Raw genomic sequence first — 27,704 nt, 5'->3', positions numbered from 1 at the left:
GATTCTTTGGCTTTGAAAACATTCTTTATTATTGCATAAAGTAAAAGACTCCTTAGCCCAGGAAATAAACAGGTACTGCAAGTCTGCTTGTCTGCTAAACAGACACTGATTCCTAAAGATTGGAACTACTGCACTTCACTCCTGTGCAGGGCACCAGATATCACTGCTGGTTTTCAGCCTCAAATTGCTCCCTCAAGGCATCCCTAATCCTTGCAGCCCCGCGCTGGGCCCCTGTAATAGCCCTGCTCTCTGGCCGTGCAAATTCAGCCTCCACGTGTTGAACCTCGGAGGTCCATGCCTGAGTGAAGCTTTCACCCCTCCCTTCACAAATATTATGGAGGGCACAGCACGCGGATATAACCGCGGGGATGCTGCTTTCGGCCAAGTCCAGCTTCCCATACAGAGATCGTCAGCGGGTCTTTAAACGGCCAAAGGCACACTTCACAGTCATTCGGCACCGGCTCAGCCTGTAGTTGAACCGTTCCTTGCTGCTGTCAAGGCTCCCTGTGTAGGGTTTCATGAGCCACGGCATTAATGGATAAGTGGGATCTCCAAGGATCACAATGGGCATTTCAACTTCCCCTACCGTGATCTTCCGCTCTGGGAAAAAAGTCCCGGCCTGCATCTTCCTGAACAGCCAAGTGTTCCGAAAGACGCGTTCGTCATGCACCTTTCCAGGCCAGCCTGTGTTAATGTCAATGAAACGCCCACGGTGATCCACAAGCGCCTGGAGAACCATAGAGAAATACCCCTTCCGATTAACGTGCTCAGATCCTAGGTGGGGTGGTGCCAGAATAGGAATGTGCGTCCCATCTATCGCCCCTCCAGTTAAGGAAACCCATTTGTGCAAAGCCATCCACTATTTCCTGCACGTTACCCAGAGTCACGGTTCTTCTGAGTAGGATGCGATTAATGGCCTTGCAAACTTGCATCAACACGATTCCAACGGTCGACTTTCACACTCCAAACTGGTTTGCGACTGACCGGTAGCTGTCTGGAGTTGCCAGCTTCCAGATTGCAATAGCCACCCGCTTCTCCACTGGCAAGGCAGCTCTCAATCTCGTGTCCTTGCGCCGCAGGGTGGGGGCAAGCTCCTCACACAGTCCCATGAAAGTGGCTTTTCTCATCCGAAAGTTCTGCAGCCACTGCTCGTCATCCCAGACTTCCATGACAATGTGATCCCACCACTCGGTGCTTGTTTCCCGAACCCAAAAGCGGCGTCCCACGGTGCTAAGCATGTCCGTGAATGTCACAAGCAATTTCGTGTCGTACGCGTTACGCGTCTCGATAGCATCGTTGGAATCCTCACCCTCACCCTCACTGTCACTTTGGATCTTAAGGAATAGTTTGATAGCCAAATGTGACGTGCTGGCAAGACTCGTCAGCATACGCCTCAGCAGTTCGGACTCCATTTCCCGCAGACAGATCGCGCTGCACAGAAACCGTTGAAAGATGGCGCCAAAGATGGACAGAAACAAAGGGATTTCTGGGATGTGAAGCGATGCATCACAGGGCATTGGGACAGGACCCAGAATCCCCCTTCCCACAACCCACGGCGCCAGAATGGGAAAAGGTGCTCTGTGGAATAGCTGCCCATAATGCACTGCTCCCAATAGCGCTGCAATTGCCGCAAATGTGGCCACGATACTGCACTGGGCAGCTGTCAGTGTGGACAGACTGCAGCGCTCTCCCTACTCAGCTGCACGAAGTCAGGTTTAACTCACAGCGCTGTACATCTGCAAGTGTAGCCAAGGCCTAGGGCCCATAAGTGGGTATGTGTGCTCCTGGGCTCTGTATTCCCCCTCCCCAGTGGCCCAAGAATTAAGGTTGCCTGTGCAATCTTAATTCAGCCCCCTTGTGTATATGCATTATGATAGTCTTTAATTACATAATCACATACTATTATTTCCACAGGGTCCCTACCTCATTTAGTGCAGAGGATGAATGGTGCTCACTGAATAGGTATTTATTCAATACTTTGTTTTCTCCTAATTGTTCAATGTGTGGCTCTAGGACTTATTTACTACACACTATTCAAACCCTTCTCTGAAGACAAAATTAATTTCTGCATAGACTTTTCTGCAGCACTCATCGCTATAGCATACAAGTGCTTCACAAATGTTAATTTATCTTCACAACACCCTGGGAGGCAATATGATATTATCCTCATTGTACAGAAGGGAAACTGAGGGGCAGAGGTTAAGGACAAAAAGTTCCCTCTAATTTTAGGTGCCCAATTTGAGATGCATTGGATTTTTTTCAGAGTAATTAGCATTATATAGCACTTTATATAGCACTGACTTCAGCTGCAGCTGTGAGTGCTCAGCACTTCTATAAATCAGACCTCAGAAAGGGAGGAATACACAATTAGTGACCATCTATGAAAAGTTTGGTTTAAATGATTTCCCCAATATCACGTAGGAATTCTGTGGTAGAGACAGGGATGAATCCAATTCTCCAGGACGGCATTCAACTGCCTTAATTATGAGACTTCTCTTTCTGCAATCCTCAACTTTATTCACCTTCCAACTTCTGCACCAAACGAGGCAGGGGTTCTATAGACAACAGCCACCTTCACTACGCAACTTTGATTTGTTCTCAGGGTCCCATACAAAATGTACAAAGGAGCTGTGAGAGGATAGAGCATGCTCATTGAGGATGGAATCTTTGGAGATTTTAGCTGTTAAGCTCTGCAGGTCTCTACTGAACATATGCAAACTGGTTTTTCAAAGGCTTATAAATTTGGGCAGATTTTCACAGGGACAGCAAAAGGCATCTCTCTGCCTCTGGACACAAATTGCAACCCCTGCTCCAAAGCATAGGGGCACTAGAGCTGTTCAAGAAAAATGTCTCAAGGATTAAAAACAAACAAACAAACATCATTCTTAGAAACAACTGAACCATTTTGGTGGAAACTTTCCCCAAAAAAATTCAGCCTGAGGCAGACACTCAATGGGAAATTTCAAAGTTATAAGCAATTGAAAACAAAACCTTATATTGGGAAGTGTCAGGCAACCCTGATAATTGCTATCACTTTTAGCTCCACCTATAATTATTGGGCTGACAAGTTTACAAATTCGTGGTAGCCAGAGGAATAAACATCCTTGCCAGAGTCCAACAAAGAAAATGAGGACCCACCAGCAAGGTCCAGGGGCAAACTTCTACTTAAAATAGGGCTCTCCATTATGAAAGCATTTCCTGAAGCTCAGCAACACATTTGATCATGTTGACACGGATAAGAGTCACAGTTACTTGCTTCTCTTTTGAAGATGCTCAGTCCCATTGGTCAGGAAGTGGGCGAGGAACATCCGTATGCATGATTACATTACCCTAATGCTGCTGCTTACTACAGTCTCATCTTCTCTCTCCTTAGGAGTCAAATTACTTCCAATGTCATATTGACCCGAGTTAAGAATGACCTAAACTGTTGACCTGGCCCGGTCTATAGGCTATCATAATAATAATTAGATACAATTGTCAATACCTTAGTTGAATTACAACCTAATTTCTCCAAGAGCAGTCTATGCATGAGCTTTAACTATATGGAGAGGTTGAAGAGTCTGTTGTTCCATTATTAAGATTATTCAGGATAAAAAAAGTGGGGTGCCAGCTTCTAAAATGAGTGCTAACTTTCTTATTTTGATTAAAGCTTATAAATAAATGTGGTAATTAGGATCTAAATTCTCAGAAAATTCGTTCTGTATTCCAGTTGTAAATCTCATGATTTTGGGGAAGTTATACTGTGTCCTTCATACATAAGAGACTGAATCCCAGATGCAAGTGCAAAACACAACCACAGTTACAAAGCTGTGGTCAATGACTCTACAATGTATTCAGTATCTTATTGTTGCATTCTGCACTGCTCATAGGGAAACTATGCTCCCCTTTATGACACTGCTATTTCTGTCCTTTGTTTTTCTTCCTTCCCCATTCTCCTTTCTCTACTTCTCTCCCTCATCTTTGGGCTTGTCTACTCTGAGTTTGGAATTGAAATAATTAAATCTGTTGCAATTCACACTTTTTGGTTATTTTGGCATAAGTCTACATAGACACTCATTCCAAAATAAGACTGCCCACTCACCAATTCATACTGAAATAACTGATAGCTATTTCAATTCCACTTTCCACATAGAAAAGCCCTAAGTCTCTTTCTTCCCTCTAGCAACTTACAATTCCCACACCCCACTCTATCCACTAAAATGATCAGCAGTAAAAATGAATCATCATCAGGCTTGAAGGGATATGAGACATTTATTGTCTTCTTGAAATGACTGACAGCCTGAAACACGATCGGTTTATATTCAATGCATACGTGGAAAGGTTTTTTCCCCTCAGTCACAATGGCTAAAAGCTTTCTCCCTTTCGGCAAGCAAAGTTTAGTTTCTGCAGAAACTGAACACATCATACAAGTTCCAAAATGACATCTGTCTTCCTAAGTCCCCGTGTAGAGATAGTGCTAAGTCGATGGAAGAATTCTTCCTCTGCCTCTTGGGGAGATGGATTACCTATGCTGATGGGAGAACCTCTCCCAATGGCATAGGTAGTGTCTACACCAGTGGTTCCCAAACTGGGGTTCACAAAATGTTACAGGGGGTTCTCGGAAAAAAATTCCCTAATGGTGGACAGAACTGTCCCTAGGGACTCTGGGCAGCACGGGGCCAGCAGCCTGGAGCCCCTGGACTTCCAAGAGCTAAGCAGATCAAAGCAAGCATATCTATCACACTGAGGAGATTTAAACTTCAAGACTCCTTATAAGAAATGGAAAGGGAGGTGGATATTTTTTGCTGTTTTTAAAATTAAATAGGCAGCTAGTATTGTTTTTAAAATTATTCTGAAGAACAAGTTTAAGCTTTCTTGTAACGTCCGTTGTTTGCCTGGACTGCCCAAGACCCGAATGCTTGTGTACGAGGAACGCTTTGAGTTGGCTTCTTAAATACCTTCATGCTGTTTCACATCTGATACTCCTGGATGAAACATTGGAGCCTTGTGTTATAACAGGCTTATTCAAAGAGATACAAGCTACGAAAGTGAGATCTTAGTTGTTACCGTTTTCATAATGTAATAAAAATACTGTAACGATAAATAGTAAATCATGTGTAATAAGCATGTCATAAAAACAAATTTTATATTTCCAAGATCAATGCTTTTATAATTTATGCTCAGGTAAAGGAGAAAATCCCTGGAAATATTCATTTTTAGAAGGGGGTTTGCGAGACTTGACATTTTAGTGAAAGGGGTTCACAGATTGTTAAAGTTTGGGAACCACTGGTCTACACTGAAGCTCTACAGTGGCGCAGCTGTTCTGCTGTAGTGTTTTAAGTGTAGACATACCCTAAGAGAATGCACAGACCAATTCAACATTGAGGCATTTCAACTCATGGCTGATGCCAGTGTCAGAAATAGAGACTTTGGGGGAAGCCAACACCTGGATTTGGCCCACTGATGCCCAAACATCTGGCCACCCAACACTGTGGGAACAGTCCAGATAGATTCACATGGCATTAAGTTCCCAGCACATCAGATAGTAGGAACACTAGAATCCTGATACCGTAAGATCTGGAGGCCATCAACATTAAGACATCCAAGTGGAGGACATTAGATGTTGTCCATCTCAACACCTGGAGTCCTGGAATCAGGACAAACCTATGGTAATAGTGGTGCGAAGAGTCAAGAGCCTCATGGCTCACCTTATTCTTCCTTGATACTGAGGGAGAAGACTGACACTGAGGCCTGGTCTACACTACGACTTTAATTCGGATTTATCAGCTTTAATTCGAATTAACCCTGCAACCGTCCACACAACGACGCTATTTATTTCGATGTAAAGGGCCCTTTAAATCGATTTCTGTACTCCACCCCGACGAGCGGAGTAGTGCCAAAATCGATTTTAGCAATTCGAATTAGGGTTAGTGTGGCCGCAATTCGATGGTATTGGCCTCCGGGAGCTATCCCACAGTGCATCATTGTGACCGCTCTGGACAGCAATCTAAACTCGGATGCACTGGCCAGGTAGACAGGAAAAGCCCCGCGAACATTTGAATTCCATTTCCTGTTTGCCCAGCGTGGAGAGCACAGGTGACCACAGATAGCTCATCAGCACAGGTAACCATGCAGGCTGATAATCGAAAAAGAGCACCAGCATGGACCGTGAGGGAGGTACTGGATCTGATCGCTGTATGGGGAGAGGATTCAGTGCTTGCAGAACTTCGTTCTAAAAGACGAAATGCAAAAACTTTTGAAAAAATCTCCAAGGGCATGATGGAGAGAGGCCACAATAGGGACTCAGATCAGTGCCGCGTGAAAGTCAAGGAGCTCAGACAAGCCTATCAAAAAACAAAGGAGGCAAACGGTCGCTCCGGGTCAGAGCCGCGGACATGCCGCTTCTACGCCGAGCTGCATGCAATTCTAGGGGGGGCTGCCACCACTACCCCACCTGTGTTCGTGGATTCTGGGTCGGGGATAGTCTCATCAGCGACGCCTGAGGATTCTGCCGATGGGGTAGAGGAGGAGGAGGAGGAGGATGAGCTTGCAGAGAGCACACAGCACTCCATTCTCCCCAACAGCCAGGATCTTTTTATCACCTTGACTGAAGTACCCTCCCAAGCCTCCCAAGCCAGTACCCAAGACTCTGACCCCATGGAAGGGACCTCAGGTGAGTTTACCTTTTAAAATATAAAACTTGTTTTAAAAGCAAACAGTTTTTAATGATTACTTTGCCTGACTTTGCATTCGCGGTCAGTTCAGCTACTGGAAAAGTCTGTCGCTACTGGAAAAGTCTGTTAACGTGTATGGGGATGGAGCGGAAATCCTCCAGGGACATCTCCATGAAGCTCTCCTGGAGGAACTCCAAAAGCCTTGCCAGAAGGTTTCTGGGCAGTGCATCTTTATTCCCTCCTCCATGGTAGGACACTTGACCACGCCATGCTTGCAGCAAGTAATCTGGTATCATTGCCTGACAAAGCCTGGCAGCGTATGGTCCCGGTGTTTGCTGGCATTCAAGCAACATCCGTTCTTTATCTTGTTGTGTAATCCTCAGGAGAGTGATATCGCTCCTGGTAACCTGGTTGAAATACGGGAACTTAATTAAGGGGACAGAGGTGGCCGTTCCTACTGGGATGTTTGCCTGTGGCGGAAAATAAATCCTTCCCTGCAGTTAGCCAAGCGCAGATGGGAAATTGGCCCTGAGTTTTTCGCGTTTGGCTAGCAGGGATCTTCCCTGTTACCAGCCACGCGGTGGGGGGAGGGGTACCGTGATCATCCCAGAGAATTCATGGCGGGAGGGGGGCGGCGGCGGGGGGGGGGTTAGTTTGGTGCCTGCAGGGATCTTCCCTGATACCAGCCACGCGGTGGGGGGGAGGGGTACAGCGATCATCCCAGAGAATTCATGGCAAGGGGGGGGGGGGTGGTTAGTTTGTTTTCTGGTGCTGCTGAATGTTAACCTGGTAACCTGGTTGAAATATGGGAACTTAATTAAGGGGACAGAGGTGGCCGTTCCTACTGGGATGTTTGCCTGTGGCGGAAAATAAATCCTTCCCTGCAGTTAGCCAAGCGCAGATGGGAAATTGGCCCTGAGTTTTTCGCGTTTGGCTAGCAGGGATCTTCCCTGTTACCAGCCACGCGGTGGGGGGAGGGGTACCGTGATCATCCCAGAGAATTCATGGCGGGAGGGGGGCGGCGGCGGGGGGGGGGGGGGGTTAGTTTGGTGCCTGCAGGGATCTTCCCTGATACCAGCCACGCGGTGGGGGGGAGGGGTACAGCGATCATCCCAGAGAATTCATGGCAAGAGGGGGGGGTGGTTAGTTTGTTTTCTGGTGCTGCTGAATGTTAACAGAAAAACCGCAGCACTCTACTTGCCTGAAGGGGCCCAGACAAGCCCCCCCACACTGCCCCCACCCCCCCCAAACTGGCTGAGATTGGACACAGCTCGTGTGGAGTGCTGCCACTTCATTTCCCAATTCTGCAGCACTCTACAAGCTATGCTTGGTATGTGGGAAAGGAGGGCGCAGAAGCTTACCATGGCCGCATGCAAGCCGAATTCTGTTGCCCAGACCTGTGATCTCTAGCAGCAAAGCCACAGGCACTCAGCATTAAGAGGCAAAATGCGACCTTGCACAGAAATCACATGTGCTATGTAATGTGAACAGTGTTGGTCACCGTGAAAGAGTATAAGCATTGTTCTGCAAAATGTAGCTTTTAAAACAATTCTCTCTTTTTTCCCCTCCCTACAGCAGCTGCAAATTCCTCAAGCCTCCCTCCTCCATCCCGAAGGTTATCACAGATAAGGCGTCGTAAGAAGAGAACGCGAGAGGACATGTTTTCTGAAATTATGGAATCCAGCCGCAGTGACAGAGCTCATGTGAATGAGTGGAAGGAAACAGTTTCAAAGTATAGGAAAGAAGTCAGTGAACGTGAGGAGAGGAGGGACCAACGTGAGGAGAGGAGGGACCAACATGAGGAGAGGAGAGACACTCGAGATGAGAGGTGGCGGCAGGAAGACCAGAGGATGAAGGATGCAACGCTGGGGCTGCTCCGGCGTCTGGTGGAGGTTCAGGAACGGCTGCTGGAAAACAGACTGCCGCTTCAGCCCCTGTTCCACCCTCCCCCCTCCCCATGTTCCGTATCCTCCTCACCCAGACGTGTAAGAACGCGGGGGGGGGGGAGGCTCCGTACACCTTCCCATTCCACCCCAGTAGACAGCCCAAGCAAAAGGCTGTCATTTTTTTAACCTTTTCTTTGTGGCTTTTTCCTTCCCAGCAATCCTCCTCCCAAATACCACCCGGGTTCCCTCCCTCTTTTTCTAATCTATTAATAAAGAATAAATGATTTTTAAATGATAGTGACTTTATTTGGTTTGAAAGAAAGCTGGGGGAAGGGGCAGGGTGGGTTCCTTACAGAAAATCAAAGGGGGAGGGTTTTCATGAAGGAGAAACAAACAGATATTTCACACGGTAGCCTGGCCAGCCATGAAACTGGTTTTCAAAGCTTCTCTGATGCACAGCGCTTCATGGTGTGATCTTCTAATCGCCCTGGTGTCTGGCTGCGCGTAATCAGCAGCCAGGCGATTTGCCTCAGCCTCCCACCCCGCCATAAAGGTCTCCCCCTTACTTTCACAGAGATTGTGGAGCACACAGCAAGCAGAAATAACAATGGGGAGATTTCTTTGGCTGAGGTCAGAGCGAGTCAATAATGATCTCCAGAGACCTTTTAAACGGCCAAATGCACATTCTACCACCATTCTGCACTTGCTTAGCCTGTAGTTAAACAGCTCCTGACTCCTGTCCAGGCTGCCTGTGTATGGCTTCATAAGCCATAGCATTAAGGGGTAGGCTGGATCCCCAAGAATAACTATGGGCATTTCAACATCCCCAACGGTTATTTTCTGGTCCGGAAAGTAAGTCCCTTGCTGCAGCCCTTTAAACAGAGTAGTGTTCCTGAAGACGCGAGCGTCATGAACCCTTCCCGCCCAGCCCGCGTTGATGTTGGTGAAACGTCCCTTGTGATCCACAAGTGCTTGCAGCACCATTGAAAAGTACCCCTTGCGGTTTATGTACTCGGTGGCTTGGTGCTCCGGTGCCAAGATAGGGATATGGGTTCCGTCTATTGCCCCACCACAGTTAGGGAATCCCATTGCAGCAAAACCATCCACTATAGCCTGCACATTTCCCAGAGTCACAAACTTTCGTAGCAGCACCTGAGTGATTGCTTTGGCTACTTGCATCACAGCAGCCCCCACAGTAGATTTGCCCACTCCAAATTGATTCCCGACTGACCGGTAGCTGTCTGGCGTTGCAAGCTTCCACAGGGCTATCGCCACGCGCTTCTCAACTGTGAGGGCTGCTCTCATCTTGGTATTCTGGCGTTTCAGGGCAGGGGACAGCAAGTCACAAAGTTCCATGAAAGTGCCCTTACGCATGCGAAAGTTCCGCAGCCACTGGGAATCGTCCCAGACCTGCAACACTATGCGGTCCCACCAGTCTGTGCTTGTTTCCCTTGCCCAGAATCGGCGTTCCATGGATAGAATCTGCCCCATTAACAACATGATCTCCAAAGCACCGGGGCCTGTGGTTTCACTGAATTCTGTATCCGTGTCTGTGTCCATGTCCTCATCATGCTTGTCGCTGCGCTGCCGCTGCCTCCTCGCCTCGTTTCTCTGTCCTGGCTGAGCATAAACTCCACGAGAACGCGCGAAGTGTTTACAATATTCATGACTGCTGTCTTGAGCTCAGCGGGCTCCATGCTTGCCATGGTATGGAGTCTGCAGTGTTCACCCACCCAGGAAAAAAGGCGCGAAAATGGTTGCCTGCCGTCCGTTGCTTTCATGCAGGGAGGGAGGGAGGGAGGAGGTGAGGCTGTACCCAGAACCACCTGCGACGATGTTTTTTGTCCCATCAGGCACTGGGATCTTAACCCACAATCCCAATGGGCGCGGGAGACTGCGGGAACTATGGGATAGCTATGGAATTGCTACCCACAGTGCAACGGTGCAGAAATCGACGCTAGCCCCGGTACTTGGACGCACACCACCGAAGTAATGTGCTTAGTGTGGCCGCATCCATTTCGACTTTATACAACCTGTTTTTCAAATCCGAATTATCTAAATTCGGATTAATCCCGTAGCGTAGACATACCCTGAGAGGCAGTCTCTCACAGATTCACTGGTTTGCCATGAGGACTGAGATAGCACTCAATGTAGGAGCAAGTCTTTTTGCCCACAGGTTTCAGAGGAGAGGACCATGAAGGTGAAGAGCTCCAGAAGGGCAGTTTAATAGCACCCTTACCAAAAACTCAGAACACGTAGCTAAATCCTGACCTGCCCACATGTCCCCAGGCCCAGAGAGTGAGGCTACCAGATCTTAACTCACCAATGCAAGCCTGAGAACTCAGAGGAACCTCTCCAGGCACTTTAGTGCCAGAGCATGACATCCCCTCAGAATTGCCTCAATACAACATAAGGCAGCCCTCCGGGGTTCACAGGTATGGTTGGTGAACAACTTGCACATGGAACGTCAGTCAAGCAGGGACGGCAAGTTATATGGGCTTGTGGTGCCTGTGCTCCAGCAATATTCAGGGCCCGGGGGCCTGGGTCCACCAATGTTTGGGGCCGGGTCTCTCCCCCGGCACCGCGTGCCACCCCTGCACGCCTCCCCCGAGTGTCCCCCAGCCCCCACTTGCTGCCCCCGCATGCCTCCCCTGGGTCCCAGAGCGTCCCTGCCTCAAGCAGCTCTGCTGGCTCCTGGCATCAACTGCCACCGCAGGGTCCTAGCACCCCCCATAAACTAGTGCCAGGGCAGGCTGACCCTAATCCTGTCCTTCCGCCTGGGACCCCTCCCTTTTCTGGTGGGAACCTCCACCAGCACAGGGGGCCCCACCACCCACAGTCACCACTCCTGCCCCATGCTGGGCATGGGGCAGCCCCATCCCCCACCCCCAGTGAGGCTACAGCAAGGGGCGGCTGCAGGAGAGGAGGTGCACGTGTGATGATAGCCCTCCCAACACCCACCACAAGGGAGGCGAGGAGGCTTCCTGGACCTGAGAGGGGCCCTAGGAGCACATGCAGTGACAGTGGTGCAAGGTGAGTGTACTGCCGGGAGGGAGGGGGGCCCCCTCCCCCGGAGCTTGCTGCTGTCAGCGGGAATAGGGCTGGGGGGAGTCCTCCTCTCAGGCCCCAGGTCTGGGACAGCCTGCCTGCACCCCAAACTCCTCATCCACAGCCCCACCCCCGAGCCCACACCCCCAGCCAGAGCCCTCATCCCCCATACCCCAACCCTCTGCCCTAGCCCTGAGTCCCCTCCCACACTCCAAACCCCTCATCCCCAGCCAGAGCTCTCATCCCCCCACACCCTAACCCTATGCCCCAGCCCTAAGTCCTCTCCTCCATCGTGAACCCCTCATCCCTGGCCCCACTCCACAGCCCTCACACCCCTGCACCCCAACCCTCTGCCTGAGCCCCTCCCACACCCCACATCACCATCCCTACCCCAGAACCCTCAAATTTTTACATTATTTTAAAAAATATATATTGGCTTACAAGGCAGGTGTGGGGGGGCGGGACTTGGACTTGTTCTGGGCACCATCAAAAATTATACAAACCTGCCCCCTGCTGCAGTCAAGAATGAATAAATAGAAGAAATAAGAGTTGAAGAGCTCTCTGGCCCACTGATATCAGTTTTTAATAAAACCTGGAGTATTGGGGAAGTTTCAGAGGACTGGAAGAAAGCTAATGTGCAAATATTTATAAACGTACCACAGGGTGACCAGGTTAACTGTAAGCTGGTTAGGCGAACAGTGACTAGGAAAACAGTGGAATGGTGGAAAGAAGACTCAAAGAATTACAAGAATAGAAATATAATTAATGCCAATCAACATGGTTTAATGGAACATAGGTCTTTTCAATCAAATTATTTTTGGTCAGAACTTTGTCAGCTAAGCATGTAATAACTGACATATTAAGTATTATTTGTAATACTGTAGCACCTCTAGAAGCCCTAGTTATGGAGCAGAACCCCACTGTGCTGGGGGCTGTCAAAAACACAGTTCCTACCCAAAGAGTTTGCAATCCAAGTATAAGACAAAAAGACAACAGATGGGAATACAGAGAAATGGGACAATATTAGAAGTTATTGACTTTCTATAAAAACAACAGGGAGTCCGGTGGCACCTTAAAGATTAACAGATTTATTTGGGCATAAGCTTTCGTGGGTAAAAAAAAAATCCTTCTTCAGATGCATGGAGTGAAAATTACAGAAGCAGGCATTATTATACTGACACATGAAGAGAAGGGAGTTACCTCACAAGTGGAGAACCAGTGTTGACAGGGCCAATTCGATCAGGGTGGATGTAGTCCACTCCCAATAACTGATGAGGAGGTGTCAATTCCAAGAGAGGCAAAGCTTCTTCTGTAGTGAGCCAGCCACTCCCAGTCCCTATTCAAGCTCAAATTAATGGTGTTCAATTTGCAAATGAATTTTAGTTCTGCAGTTTCTCTTTGAAGTCTGTTTCTGAAGTTTTTTTGTTCAAAGTATAGCTACTTTTAAATCTGTTATAGAATGTCCAGGAAGATTGAAGTGTTCTCCTTCTGGGCTTTTGTATGTTACCATTCCTAATGTCCAATTTGTGTCCATTTATTCTTTTATGTAGAGAAGTAACTATACTTAAAAGTATACTATAAAGTAGCTATACTGGAATACTGCATCAGTTCTGGTGTCCACATTTCAAGAAAGGCAATGAAAAAATTTGAGAGGCTTCAGAGAAGAGCCACAAGAATGATTTGTGGCACATGCCTTATAGTAAGAGGCTTAGGAACTCTGTCTCTTTAGCTTATCAAAAGAAGCTTAAAAGGCAACCTGATCTTGTTTACAAGCAGAAGGTATCAGATACTAGAAGACTCTCAAACTAGCACACAAAGGTATAGTCAGATCCAATGGCTGGAAGCTGAAACTAGACGAATTAAATTAAAAGGGTGCTTTTTTTTTTTTTGGATGCTGCACATAATTAAGCAGTAGAACACATTAACAGGAATGTGGTGGATTCTCCATCACTTGAAATCTGTAAATCAAGATTACGTGTCTTTCTAAAAGATTCGCTCCAGTTCCACCACAAATTAGGTGCAAGAATTACTGGATGATGCCATATGGTCTGAGTTATGCAGGTCAGACTCGATGATCACAGTGCTCCAATCTAATGTTAAAAAAAATCTATGACTATCTGCTTCCCCTCCAAAGTAGAATAGGCACCGTGCATGTTAGTCAGCAATAGGCACTGGGCCAACTCAGAAGCTCAGCTTGAAGCTACGAGACTTTGCTTCACCTGTCATGGAAGTGCTTGTAATGGTGCCCAAGTGCCTCAGCGGAGCCTTGGGAGATTCAGGCCATGCCTACACTACAAACATTGGTTGACACAAACCTGTGTGTGTGTGTGTCTACTTGGCTACTTGTGTCAGCAGTGAGCATACTCAACCAGGAATGCGTGTAACAATGCACACTTGGGTGCACTATGGGTAGGTATCCCACAGTGTAACCCACCACCAGCCAGTGCACAGTCTTTTAGGAAGTTTTGGCAATGCATAGTAGGGCAGAAATTAGATGCACAGGGGCGACGGGGAGCAAGGTGTCAACTTCCAAGTGTTTAACTATCTACATTCCGTAATGTCATCTATATCCCACAATCTTCATGGCTTTTTTCCAAAATCACACAAATCCATTCAGCTCTCCTCACTATCCACCATCTGTGACAGAAACACAGATCCCACACAGCTCTGCACTACTGTCATGAGCATTGCAATCACAGTACACATGATCCTTTAGTATTTGCAGAGCTGCAAGAAGAACTGACTCAATGGGGAACATGACAGACAGAATGCTGTGGGATGTGTAGAAAAAACAATTAAAAGTTGTTGATGGTGTTCACAGAGCAGCTGCAAATCATGGAGTGCCACTTCTGGGCCTAAGAAATGAGCACTGACTGGTGGGATCGCATCATAATGCAGGCTTGGGATGACAAGCAGTGGCTGCAGAACTTTTGGATGCGCAAGGCCACATTCATGGATTTGTGCACCAAACTCACCCAGCCCTATAGCACAGAGACACCAAAATGAGAGCTGCACTGACACTGGAGAATGCCAGATTAACGGGTCAGTTGAGTATCAGTCAGAAGTGGGAAAATCCACCACAGAGGCAATTATCATGCAAATGGACAGGGCCATTAATCATCTCCTAAGTAGGACTGTGACTCTTGGCAACGTGCAGGACATAGTGGATGAATCTGCTGCAATGGGGTTCCCAAACTGCAGTGGGACACATCCCTAATTTTGCACCAGACCACATGGCCACAGAATACATCAACAGAAAGGGCTACTCTTTTTTGGTTATGCAAGTGTTCATGGATCACTGGAGACACTTCACTGACAGGGCTGGTCAGGGAAGGTGCATGATGCTTGTATCTTTAAAAAACACAGGATTTTTTAGAAAGCTACAAGCAGGGACTTTCTTTCCTGACCACCAGATTGCCATTGGGAATGTTGAAATGCCAATAGCAATCCTGGGGATCCCAGCCTACCCCTTGCTTGCCCTGGCTCAACATGAACTGTACACTGACTGTCATGGATCCACAGGTCTGGTGCTCTGGAACAGTCCCTGGGAGGACCCCTTCAGAGTGTTCACCCCCTTAGGGTCTCTCATTCTCATTGGGGTAAGCACATTAGCTTCACCGCCTCGTTGAATTGAACCCTGGAGCCTTCAGCACCGCTGCTTACTCCGTGAAATCCCCTCAGAGTCTCCACTTGATTTGGACACCCGGGGGAAGGCTTGCACACCCAAAGGGAGCAGTGCACCCCCAACTTCCTTAGACTAGAATGACTCTCAGCGAGTGTTGTAAAAAACAGAAGGGCTTATTAGATGTCTGGAACACAGCATAGGAAGTACTTGGTTAGCACAGAGAACAGAAAAGTTACAGCAAAGTCCACCTGGCTCTGTCCAGAGTTCTCTCTGACCTATCGAGTCCCAGTCCAGAAGCCAGAGTCCTCCTTCCACAGCCCACACTACCAACACCTGGCCCCTCCTCTGTCTTTTGTTGTTTCCTGGGGGAAAACAGGTCACCTGGTGTGACAACGCTGCCTTTGTGGGACCCAACTGAGAGTGCCAATTCAGGACAAATTGCTTAAAGCAGGGCAGTTGCAGCCCAAGGCTGGGGTTCCTTTGCACACCAAGGCAAACCAAACCAGCCAAACAGAGAAGACTTCAGTTTTACCCCACTGGCTAACCACAAGTCACACAAGCAATTCCCTTAGACACTCCAGTTTCCCAGTATCACCACCAATGCCACTTGCTATGGGGGTGAATGATTATGAAAACTAATACCCCAATAAAAGAAAAATGGTTCTCCCGATCCCAAAAGACCAAGCCCCAGATCCAGGTCAATATACTGATCAGATCTTATCCACAAATCACGCTGTTGCCAGTTCTTTAGGATCTAAAATCTAAAGGTTTATTCAAAAAAGGAAAAGAGAGATAGATGAGAGCTAAAATTGGTTAAATGGAATCAACTACATACAGTAATGGCAAAAGTTCTTGGTTCAGGCTTGTAGCAGTGATGGAATAAACTGCAGGTTCAAATCAAGTCCCTGGAGTACATCCACAGCTAGGATGGGTCATTCAGTCTTTTGTTAAGACCTTCAGTTTGTAGCAAAGTCCCTCCAGAGGCAAGAAGCAGGATTGAAGACAGGCTGCTGCATCTCCTCCATCTTTTTATAGTCTCTTGCTTGCTTTGTTTCAAAGATAAGCTGTCCAGCTTTAGAGTTCTGTCCATAGCCATGTCCCTGCATACCTTGCTGAGTCACAAGGTGTATCTGCCTTCTTTCAGTGGGTCAGTTGTATAGCTGATGGTCCCTCAGCTAAGCAGAGCTGACACCAACTTGTATAGGGTGTCACCCAGAAGCATAGCATAAGTTTGAAATACAGTGTAGAGCCAATATTCATAACTTCAACTACAAAAATGATACACACATACAGCTAGCATAATCATAATCATCAAATCACAACCTTTCCATAGACACCTTACACGACAACCTTTGTACAATATTTGCTGCAAATACATAACAGTGGTTGCAACAATGGTCACAGAGCCACAGGTTATGTCAGTAATGTCACACCTGGCTACCACCCTTAGCTCTTTGTTCTCCAGCTGGTCACAGCCAGCTGCTTCCTGCAGAGGGAGTCGGCAGCCCTTGGTCATTAGTTGCTAGGCACCAGATGTCCAACCATCGGAGCGGCCATTGTCTGCTGAGACTTTGACAAGCCCATCCCATCACCCAGTTAAACATGTAGCACATAGGGGAAACTGAGGCACACAGTATTCATACAAAATATTAAGAAAATTCCCATCGTCACACTGGCCACTTTGACAAAACCAAGGAGAGATTTAACTACAGACTCAACAGGTGCAGAATGACAGGTGAATTTTTCTGGGAAATCAAAGGGTGGCTGACACTGTTTACTTACAAGATTGGAACTCAGTGAGACAAATATCCCAATGGTTATAGCTAATGCTAAGATTTTGTCATGAGGTTAGGGAATCTGTGACTTCCAGAGACCTCCGTGACATTTTCCGCTTCAGCCCTGGGGTGGCAGAACTGGAGGGCCCCCCTATAGCCGCCTGTGGCAGCAGGGGGGACCCTAGAGCCCCAGAAGCAGTGAGTGCTGGACCCTCCTTCCTCCCCATTTTGTCAGTTATTTTTAGTAAAAGTCAGGGACAGATCACAAGCTTCTGTGAATGTTTGTTATTGTCTGTGACCTGTCCCTTTTACTAAAAATAACTGTGACAAGATCTTAACCTTAGTTATAGTTGCCTGCTGTGTCCTGCATAATATCTGTGCAGCAAAGGGAGAAAAATTTCCACCAGGGTAAAAGGGCGGAGGTGAAGCAGTTACCTACTGAGTTTAAACAACCAGACAAGGGCTATTAAAAAAGCATCACACAGAGCTACACAGCTCAGGGAGGCTTTGAAAGAGAAAATGAAGATTTCCTGGACAGATGTCAGGATATGCTTCTGCGGGCACAACATTCTAAAGAATCAGAGCAGGCTGCACAGTGGAGACAGAAGGACGGTGAAGAAAATTGGCAACATGTGATCTCCAGAAGAAGAAAGAGGAGCATCCATGTACCAGCAATGCAGATACAGGTGAGCAACCATTTTCATGTTCTCTTAGATACAGGTACTAATGCGGAGAGTGGACTAGATGGTACATCTGAGAGAAGGGAGCAGAAGGAGACTCCACCGATTGGAAGGCATGAGATGCACTGTCCTAGGGATGGAGGTTCCATGACCACCGCTCCCAAGAGAAGGAGGCAGCTGGTGGTGGTCGGGGACTCCCTCGTCAGGGGGACTGAGTCATCTATCTGCTGTCCTGACTGGGAAAACTGAGAAGTGTGCTGCTTGTCTGGAGCTAGGATTCACGATGCAATGGAGAGACTGCCGAGACACATCAAGCCCTCGGATTGCTACCCCTTCCTGCATCTCCACGTGGGCACCAATGATACTGCCAAGAATGACCTTGAGCGGATCACTGCAGACTATGTGGCTCTGGGAAGAAGGATAAAGGAGTTTGAGGCGTAAGTGGTGTTCTCGTCCATCCTCCCTGTGGAAGCAAAAGGCCCAGTAGAGACCATCTAATTGTGGAAGTCAACGAATGGCTACGCAGGTGCTGTCGGAGAGATGGTTTTGGATTCTTTGACCAGGGATGGTGTTCCAAGAAGAAGGATTGCTAGGCAGAGACGGGCTCCACCTAACGAAGAGATGGAAGAGCATCTTCGCAAGCAGGCTGGCAAACCTAGTGAGGAGGGCTTTAAACTAGGTTCACCAGGGGAAGGAGACCAAAGCCCTGAGGTAAGTGGGGAAGTGGGATACCAGGAGAGTGCAAGAGGGAAGGACTCCTGCCTCATACTGAGAATGCAGGACAATCAGCAAGTTATCTTAAGTGCCTATACACAAATGCAAGAAGCCTGGGAAACAAGCAGAGAGAACTGGAAGTTCTGGCACAGTCAAGGAATTATGATGTGATTGGAATAACAGAGACTTGGTGGGATAACTCACATGACTGGAGTCCTGTCATGGATGGATATAAACTGTTCAGGAAGGACAGGCAGGGCAGAAAAGGTGGGGGAGTTGCATTGTATGTAAGAGAGCAGTATGACTGCTCAGAGCTCCAGTATGAAACTGCAGAAAAACCTGAGAGTCTCTGGATTAAGTTTAGAAGTGTGAGCAACAAAGGTGATGTCGTGGTGGGCGTCTGCTATAGACCACCAGACCAGGGGGATGAAGTGGACAAGGCTTTCTTCTGGCAACTAACAGAAGTTACTAGATTACAGGCCCTGGTTCTCATGGGGGACTTCAATCACTCCGATAACTGCTGGGAGAGCAATACAGCAGTGCACCTGACAATCCAGGAAGTTTTTGGAAAGTGTAGGGGACAATTTCCTGGTGCAAGTGCTGGAGGAACCAACTAGGGGCAGAGCTCTTCTTGATCTGCTGCTCACAAACAGGGAAGAATTAGTAGGGGAAGCAAAAGTGGACGGGAACCTGGGAGGCAGTGACCATGAGATGGTCGAGTTCAGGATCCTGACACAAGAAAGAAAGGAGAGCAGCAGAATATGGACCCTGGACTTCAGAAAAGCAGACTTTGACTCCCTCAGAGAACTGATGGGCAGGATTCCCTGGGAGAATAACATGAAGGAGAAAGGAGTCCAAGAGAGCTGGGTGTATTTTAAAGAATTCTTATTGAGGTTGCAGGAACAAACCATCCCGATGTGTAGAAAGAATAGTAAATATGGCAGGTGACCAGCTTGGCTTAACAGTGAAATCCTTGCTGATATTAAACGCAAAAAAGAAGCTTACAAGAAGTGGAAGATTGGACAAATGACCAGGGAGGAGTATAAAAATATTACTCAGGCATACAGAAGTGAAATCAGGAAGGCCAAATCACACTTGGAGTTGCAGCTAGCAAGAGATGTTAAGAGTAACAAGAAGGGTTTCTTCAGGAATGTTAGCAACAAGAAGGTAGTCAAGGAAAGTGTGGGCCCCTTACTGAATAAGGGAGGTAACCTAGTGACAGAGGATGTAGAAAAAGCGAATGTACTTAATGCTTTTTTGCCTCTGTTTTCACGAACAAGGTCAGCTCCCAGACTACTGCACTGGGCAGCACAGTATGGGGAGGAGGTGACCAGTCCTCTGTGGAGAAAGAAGTGGTTCAGGAGTATTTAGACAAGCTGAACGAGCATGAGTCCATGGGGCTGGGTGCACTGCATCTGAGGGTGCTAAAGGAGTTGGCGGATGAGATTGCAGAGCCATTAGCCATTATTTTTGAAAACTCATGGCGATCGGGGGAGGTCCCAGACTGGAAAAAGGCTAATGTAATGCCCATCTTTAAATAGGGGAAGGAAGAGGATATAGTCAGCCTCACCTCAGTCCCTGGAAAAATCATGGAGCAGGTCCTCAAGGAATCAATTCTGAAGCATTTAGAGGAGAGGAAAGTGATCAGGAACAGTCAGCATGGATTCACCAAGGGCAAGTCATGCCTGACTAACCTAACTGCCTTCTATGACGAGATAACTGGCTCTGTGGATGAGGGAAAAGCAGTGGATGTGTTATTCCTTGACTTTAGCAAAGCTTTTGATACGGTATCCCACAGTATTCTTGCCAGCAAGTTAAAGACGTATGGTTTGAATGAATGGACTATAAGGTGGATAGAAAGCTGGCTAGACCATTGGGCTCAATGGGTAGTGATCAATGGCTCCCTGTCTAGTTGGCAGCCGGTATCAAGCGGAGTGCCCCAAGGGTCAGTCCTGGGGCCGGTTTTGTTCAATACCTTCATTAATGATCTGGAGGATGGCGTGGATTGCACCCTCAGCAAGTTTGCAGATGACACTAAACTGGGAGGGTGGTAGAGACACTGGAGGGTGGGGATAGGATACAGCGGGACCTAGCCAAATTAGAGGATTGGGCCAAAGGAAATCTGATGAGTTCAACAAGGACAAGTGCAGAGTCCTGCACTTAGGACGGAAGACTCTCATGCACTGCTACAGACTAGGGAACGAGTGGCTAGGCAGCAGTTCTGCAGAAAAGGACCTAGGGGTTACAGTGGACGAGAAGCTGGATATGAGTCAACTTCTTGTTGCCAAGAAGGCTAACAGCATTTTGGGCTGTATAAGTAGGAGCATTGCCAGCAGATCGAGGGACGTGATCACGTCCCTCTATTCGGCATTGGTGAGGCCTCATCTGGAGTACCGTGTCCAGTTTTGGGCATGTGGAAAAATTGAAAAGAGTCCAGTGGAGGGCAACAAAAATGATTAAGGGGCTGGAGCACATGACTTATGAGGAGAAGCTGAGGGAACTGGGATTATTTAGTCTGCAGAAGAGAAGAATGGGGGGATTTGATAGCTGCTTTCAACTACCTGAAAGGGGGTTCTAAAGAGGATGGATCTAGACTGTTCTCAGTGGTACCAGGTGACAGACCAAGGAGTAATGGCCTCAAGTTGCAGGGGGGAGGTTTAGGTTGGATATTAGGAAAAACTTTTTCACTAGGAGGCTGGTAAAGCACCTGAATGGGTTACCTATGGAGGTGGTGGAATCTCCTTCCTTAGAGGTTTTTAAGGTCAGGCTTGACAAAGCCCTGGCTGGGATGATTTAGGTGGGGATTGGTCCTGCTTTGAGCAGGGGGTTGGACTAGATGACCTTCTGAGGTCCCTTCCAACCGTAAGATTCTATGAAAGACCACTTCAAAAGTGATCCACAGTAATGCGCTGTAGTGTATTGTGTTCTACCAGGTTCTGCTGTTTTGTGGCCTGTTAAGAACTGTGTAGTGCTTGGTGTACATGTATGATTCTAATACTATCAATGCACCTATTAATTTTGTCTGTGACCAATCCTATAAGTTTGTGACACTGTGCAGTAACGAATAGTTGGTTGCTTTCAGAACTGCTAGGCACTCGGCAACGTTGTGTTGTGAACTGATAAAGATAAATTATGTTCTAAATAATAGAATTTTATTCCGTTACCAAATCAGTACACCCCCCAGTGCAATTTTAAAATAAATGCATTTTATTAAACATAATAAATTAACAAGAACGGAACGTATGAAGGGAAAAGAACATTCGTGTCAATTTCAGCTAAACAGACCAATTGTGGTTTTCACAGGTCAGTGTATGTGAAGCTGTGATTGTCTTTAATGTACTCAGGGTGGAGTGGTATGGGTAGTGCAGCAGCCTCTGATGCCATGTGGAATGTTGGGGGCAAGGCAGGGAGGTCCCATAATGGAGTTCTCAGTGGGTTGCAGAGGAAAGTGAGCCCGGGATTGTTGAACCTGTAAGTCCATCAGAGTTGCAGTATCTGTGATTACTGCCTGAGAAGCCCCATTACGTCCTGGTGTATTTCACTCTCCTTTTCCTGCTGGGACTCCCAGGCCTCTCTCCTTTCCACTCTTTCCTTCTCCAAGCTGTCTGCAATGTTGACCTACCAGGCCATGTGCTCATGGTCTGATGCAGCACTGGCGTGCAAGATCTCATTGAACATGTCATCCTGAGTCCTCTTCTTTCCCTTATCTGACTCAGGTGTTCCCCGGGTGTGGTGGGGGAAATGTCAAGGCTGCAATGGCAGCAGCTGCAGAGAAAACACAGAGCAGTACTATAGTCAGTATAATCACAGTCAACATAGTTACAACAGAAAGTGAAAATTAGATTCAGAATTCTCCCCTTCCCTTGCACCTCTAAAGTGTTAAACAAGACTAGCTTATGGACACTTATACTTTTGAGTTCCTGATCCCTGGTGCCATTCACAGCACCAGCCATGGTGAGTATGAGCACCATGCACGAGGGAAATGAGAGAATTGCTCGGCTGCATGAAACTATAAATATAGGGAAATGGTATGGAATACTGGCACCATTTTCCACAGGCAGTCGAGATTTTCACTGGTATCTCACTCCTGAAGGTAACAAAGGCAGACAGAGAGCCCAGTTGCTGCTGGCATTCCAAAGCCACGCAAGCTCGTACTATCCTGTGTACTGCAATGGTGCCCGCCGAAGTTATCGCTGAGTGGCATGCAGAAAGTTTCCTACCACAGAGGAAGAAATAAGGCTGCCATCCCTAAAAACCTTTGGGAGAAGATTCCAGAGTACCTCAGTGAAAGTTTCATCCAGATCTCTCAGAAGGATTCAGGGAACATCCCAGCGTACATAAACTGCCCCACAGGGGACCCCTTGCCTAACTCTACAGAGCAATGAAAGGCAGATCACAACACTATCTCTCTTTGTTGTACCTCTGCCTCTTCTAGTTTGGATAGATTAATGCAAAGTCGATAGCTGCATCCTGTTAAGTTGGGAGTGCCATCATTGTAATGGGAAATAAATCGACGCACTTACCTGAGGTTCCTTCCTCTGCATTGGGCTCATCTGTGCTTGGCTGCCAGGACTGACTGGACTGCAGTGGAGTCTCAAACAGGTCCTGGTTCATGGCACAGTTGGACTCCCCAGTTGCCAGTTCCTCCATCCTCCTCTTCGCCCTTCTCCTCGCTGTTCAGGCTAGGGTCCTGTGGGTCAGGCTCCTTGGAAGTATTGATGTTAGAGTGTGGGGTGGTGGTGCCTTTGTCAAGTATCGCATGTAGCTCTTTATATAAGTAGCAGGTCTGCGGCTTGACACTGTATTGACTGTTGGCCTCCCTGGCCTTCTGATACACCTGCCAAAGCTCCTTCGCTTTCACACGGCACTGCTGCTGGTCCCCATCTTCTCCATCATCCCCTGAACAGTCCCTTCATAGAAGTCAACATTTCCACAGCTAGTCTGTAGCTGTGCTTGCACAGCTTCTTCTCCCCATAGGCCAAGAAGATCCAATATCTCCTGTCTATGCCAAGCCAGGGCATATCTAGAGCGTGCAGCCAACATGGTCAGCTGGGCAGCTGCACACAACAATGGAGAGCTGCTAGGTGTGCTTGCCAAGCCAGACAATCAGGAAAACACAAATTCGTGGGGTCTTCTGCTCTATGTGACACCTGGGCAGTGGAGGAATGTCAGACATTGTAGGATAGCTGCTAGAGAACTGTTAGGGTCGACATCAGTTATGCAGCATCTACACTTGTGCTACATTGACGTTGGCTCTATACCGCTCAGGAAGGCAGTGTTACTGTCAGCGTAACAGGGTGCTTACGTCAGTGGGAGACAAATTTAAGCGTACACACATGCACAATTAAGTCGACGCAAGGCAGCTTATGTCAACCTATCTTTGTAGTATAGGCCTCCAGATCAAATTGGCTAAAGTTATTCCACTAACACACCACTTCTAACCATGAATAAAAAAACTATATGCAGTAAACACTAATTTTCACACATGGAAAAGGAGATCAACAAGGCAACAAAGGCCACTAGATTTCTAGCCTGTTGAGTTCCTGCTTGCCAACTTCAGCAGTTTCAAGGAACTCTACATGAGAAGGTTACATTGGTTTAAAACAATACCTTTAGTTAAACCAATTTAGATAGATTGTCCCTGTATGGACACTCTCTCTCTCTGTGGACTCTTCCTTCGGCTTAAGTTTGTTTCAGTTTAGCTTAAATCGATTCCTAATAGTCTTAAACTAAACCAAAATAATAGTATCCTCAAAGCCTTTTGCATTTCCTTAACTAAATCAACATAAAAATCACACCTTTAGTTAAGCCAGTGCAACTTTGTTTAGCAGCGGTAGCCACTCAGGTTGGAAGAGATGGTGAAGGGACGCATTGCTTAAACAGACCCTACTATTCAACAGTTCCAAGTTCACAAAATCAGAGCTCTCAGGACACTTACAACAGAGATTCATGAAACCTATGTTTGAAGAGAAACTTCAAGTTAATGTCTTTTCTCTGTGAAAACACTTCTTGGCCCCATACAACCGCCTGGGAGCCTCAATCACCGTATATGTAGCTTCCTGGACCAGGTTACATAGAAAGCCCTTTTTAATATGCTATATTTTGACAGAGGCTATTCCAGTGGTTCTCAACCTGCAGTCCAATTAGCTGTGTGCTAAATGCCGCCGGGCCATGCGACAGGGTCCAGGTTCCCGGTTGCCCAGTGCAGCGGGGTCCAGGCTTGGGGCTGAGGCTGCCACCTGGCCCCACGCGGCAGGGGTTCGGGGCTGCCACCTGACCCTGCATGGTCCATGGTCCGGGGCTGCCAGCCAGCCCCACAGGGTCAGTGTCCGGGCTGCCACCCAGCTGTCCTGCCACCTGGCCCCCACAATTGGGGTCCAGCAGGTCGGGGCTGCTGCCCAACCCTACACAGCAAGGTCCAGGGTCCCTGCTACCCACCCCAGGCTCCGCTCCTGTCCCCACTCTGTGGAGGGGTCTCTGGGTTGGAAGCGCTGGCCATAGGGGTCTGTGAGGAGGAGTCGGGGGGGGAGGGCGCACTGTGGTTCTCAACCTGTGGCCCAGGTTGTGGCCCACAATAATAAATAGATTGAGAATCACTGGGTGTATTCTCTGAGGTGTACATGGATCTTAGCTGTGATGTAATTCTGCCACATAGTTTCTATCCCAGGTGAGGCACTGGCGGAGTGCCCTAGCTGTTAACCAATAAACATGCAGTGTTCCCTCACCTGCCTGGTAGTTACTGGAGTGATATGCCATTTCAATGCAGTCCTGCTAACAGGGTGCCTAAACCTTAGCAGGGAACTACCTACATAGCCAGTTGGGTAGGAATGCTTCTCTGTAGAGATGTTTGGCATAGATTCATGTGTGCGTCACGTCCCTGTCCAGCTGTAAGACAGTTCATACTAAATCAGAGGTGCATGTGATATTTATCACCTACATACAGTACCAAGGTACTTAAGCTTCAAAATCTCTCAAAATGTAGATGTATTTATCCTTGTTTTACAGATGGGAAAACTGCAGCACAGTGGGTAAGGGACCTGCTCAAGGTTGCACAACACAGGGACAGAGCAGAGAATGGAAAATGAGTCCTGAGTTTTACATCCCCTGCTCAGTCAAGCAGGCAATGCTGTCTTATGTCTGTACGTACACACTGGCTTTCCAATTTCAAAAGTGTCCCAAGGAATGGTGTTCCCAGGCCCACAGCCTCTTACAGAATAGAGTGAGGACTCTAAACACTAATTTTCATTACCTTGATCTCATTCCTTTCAGTTACACCCCCATTTATGATAGAAAATAATTTCTTTGCTTACTAGCGGTTTAGGCCCTTCAGCTATTTGTAAGCTTATTATACCAAACTCCACTCAGAGCATCACTTGGAGCACCCTCCAGTTTGTCACTATCTTTCCAGGACGGAAGGTCCAGATCAAAGCAATGTCTCTGGTGGGATTGTCTCAGAACCACACAAGGAAGGACTCTTTCTTATCGCTCTATCCCAGCATAAAACACCAGTGGGATTTGCTACCACCTTCCTAGGGGGTTTCTCTCTGACACTGAACATGCACGTGGCATTTCTGCCCAGCCTATGATGTGTCCTTCGGTGAACGTGTCTGCTTAGCCACCCCCTGAGGATGTGCACATGCCCTTAACTGTCTGTGCATCCAGGGCATAGGGCAGCGGGCACGCACACGCGGCCACACGAGACACGCTGGGTTCTGGTCGGCAGCTCAGGTCCCACGCTGCAGCCTAGGCGCACACAGGGGATGCGCAGTACAGCCGCCTCCACGTCCACGCGCAGGGCGCGAGCGAGACCTTTCACCCCCCTCAGTCAGTTACCGGCTGCCCTTCGCCCTCGGCCCGCCCTGCGCCCGACCCCCGCCCTTACCCAGGAAGATGGAGACGATGAGGCGCAGCGCTTGCTCGGAGGAGCCCAGCGCCTCCGCTGCCCGGGCCAGGCCCAGACCGGACCCCGCCACCGCCATGTTCTCCCCGGGCCGCCCGGCCAGAGCCACCGCCGCTCCCCAAACCCGGCAGCTGCAACAGCCGCCGGCGCGGCCCCCTCACCTAGGACACACCCACTTGATAGCTATTGGCTGGCTGCTCCTGCTACGCTCCCCACACCGCCTCCAATTGGCCAGTGTGCGGCAGCGGGGCAGGACCGAGAGCTAACTGAGGCAAAGGTTACTCCACGTGAGGGTGGAGCGACGAACGGCCTTGTCAATCAACGATTGGATGAGCCTCTTCCGAGAATCAGACTCTGATTGGGCAAGATAGGGCGGGGCCCTGAGTACTGGGTGGGGTCCGGCTCCCCATTGGTCATGCCGGGGACAGGAGAGAGCCAGTCAGGGGAGGGGGAGAAGGAGGAGGAGGCGGAGGCGAGGGTTACTGTTGGGCACTAGGCGAACGGCGGAAGAGGGTGGTGTAGCTAGCGCGGTCCCAACGGCCCACCAGCAAAAAGTTAGAATACCGTTAGCGTAGGCGAACCTTATGCATATTTATCATATGTTAATAAGTCTAGCGCACAATCGGCCTCATTTAGCCTTTCACCTGCATTTTTGGAGCGTGTCCTATTGTCACCACCCCATGAGTTAGATGCAAAGTTAATGAGTTATGTGAAAATTAATTTAAATATCCAATGTACGGCTCTTCTGTTTTTATACCCTCAATTAATAATTCTTATGCTAATATTACTCTTGAATATGCAAATATTATGTGCAGCGATGACTTGCCTCTGCTGTGCTCTCAGCCAGTGCTTTGCAGTTGCTGTTGTGTTTCTCTTATGCATATGTTGTCCCTTACTAAAACTCAGTGGGGGTGTTTTGGTTGGCTAGCTCCCAGCACTAAAAGGGGAGGGGTCGATGGGAAATCAGAACCCTGACACTGACAGACCCCAGGAACAAGGGGGAGAGGCCATTGCTCCCGGTCAGCCTGATTGACAGGGTGGGCAGACTAATCAGGTAGTCAGGAAGCCAGAGGGGTCTAGTTCTCTGTGTAAGGGTCAATCCATCCTCATCATCATATCCACTCATTATACTCCATACCTGAACATAGCCACTATATGAACTTCATATCCTCATATCTCACTACCTGTACTTTCACCCATCAACCTTTTACCCTCAATCGGGGATATTGCTGATTATGTATTCCTTATGCCACCTGATCTTAAATCAAATTTTGCACCCTCGATAATCTGTATGTTATTCCCTGATAACCAGAAACTTCTATGCTCAAACTCTGTTCACTTTTTTTTTTTTACATCATCTTAATAAACATTTTAAACATGGAATTGCCTGGGTCAGACAGAGTGGGGCTGAGCTAAGGAGAGA

At 48.0% G+C, this 27,704-nt stretch overlaps 2 protein-coding genes across 2 annotated transcripts in view; one reads left to right on the top strand and one right to left on the bottom strand.

The window, feature by feature from the left end:
• The window catches only part of LPCAT3 (lysophosphatidylcholine acyltransferase 3), a 37,223-nt gene extending 10,791 nt beyond the window's left edge, over positions 1-26,432 (bottom strand). The window contains exon 1 of the mRNA XM_054041371.1: positions 26,264-26,432. Within this exon, the coding sequence (XP_053897346.1) occupies positions 26,264-26,360 (97 nt within the window). The 5' untranslated portion in view covers positions 26,361-26,432. The remainder of the gene's footprint in view (positions 1-26,263) is intronic.
• Positions 6,244-8,732, top strand: LOC128844075 (putative golgin subfamily A member 6-like protein 3). Its single transcript, XM_054041421.1, has 2 exons — positions 6,244-6,652; positions 8,232-8,732. Exons 1-2 carry the CDS (start codon positions 6,256-6,258, stop codon positions 8,723-8,725), a joined length of 891 nt encoding a protein of 296 aa, XP_053897396.1. The 5' UTR covers positions 6,244-6,255; the 3' UTR covers positions 8,726-8,732.
• Positions 26,433-27,704: the final 1,272 nt, after the last annotated feature.

Source organism: Malaclemys terrapin, chromosome 1, assembly GCF_027887155.1.
Source record: "Malaclemys terrapin pileata isolate rMalTer1 chromosome 1, rMalTer1.hap1, whole genome shotgun sequence".
Taxonomy (NCBI): domain Eukaryota; kingdom Metazoa; phylum Chordata; order Testudines; family Emydidae; genus Malaclemys; species Malaclemys terrapin.
Note: the sequence above shows the minus strand (reverse complement) of the source record. Positions and strands in the feature narration are given on the sequence as shown.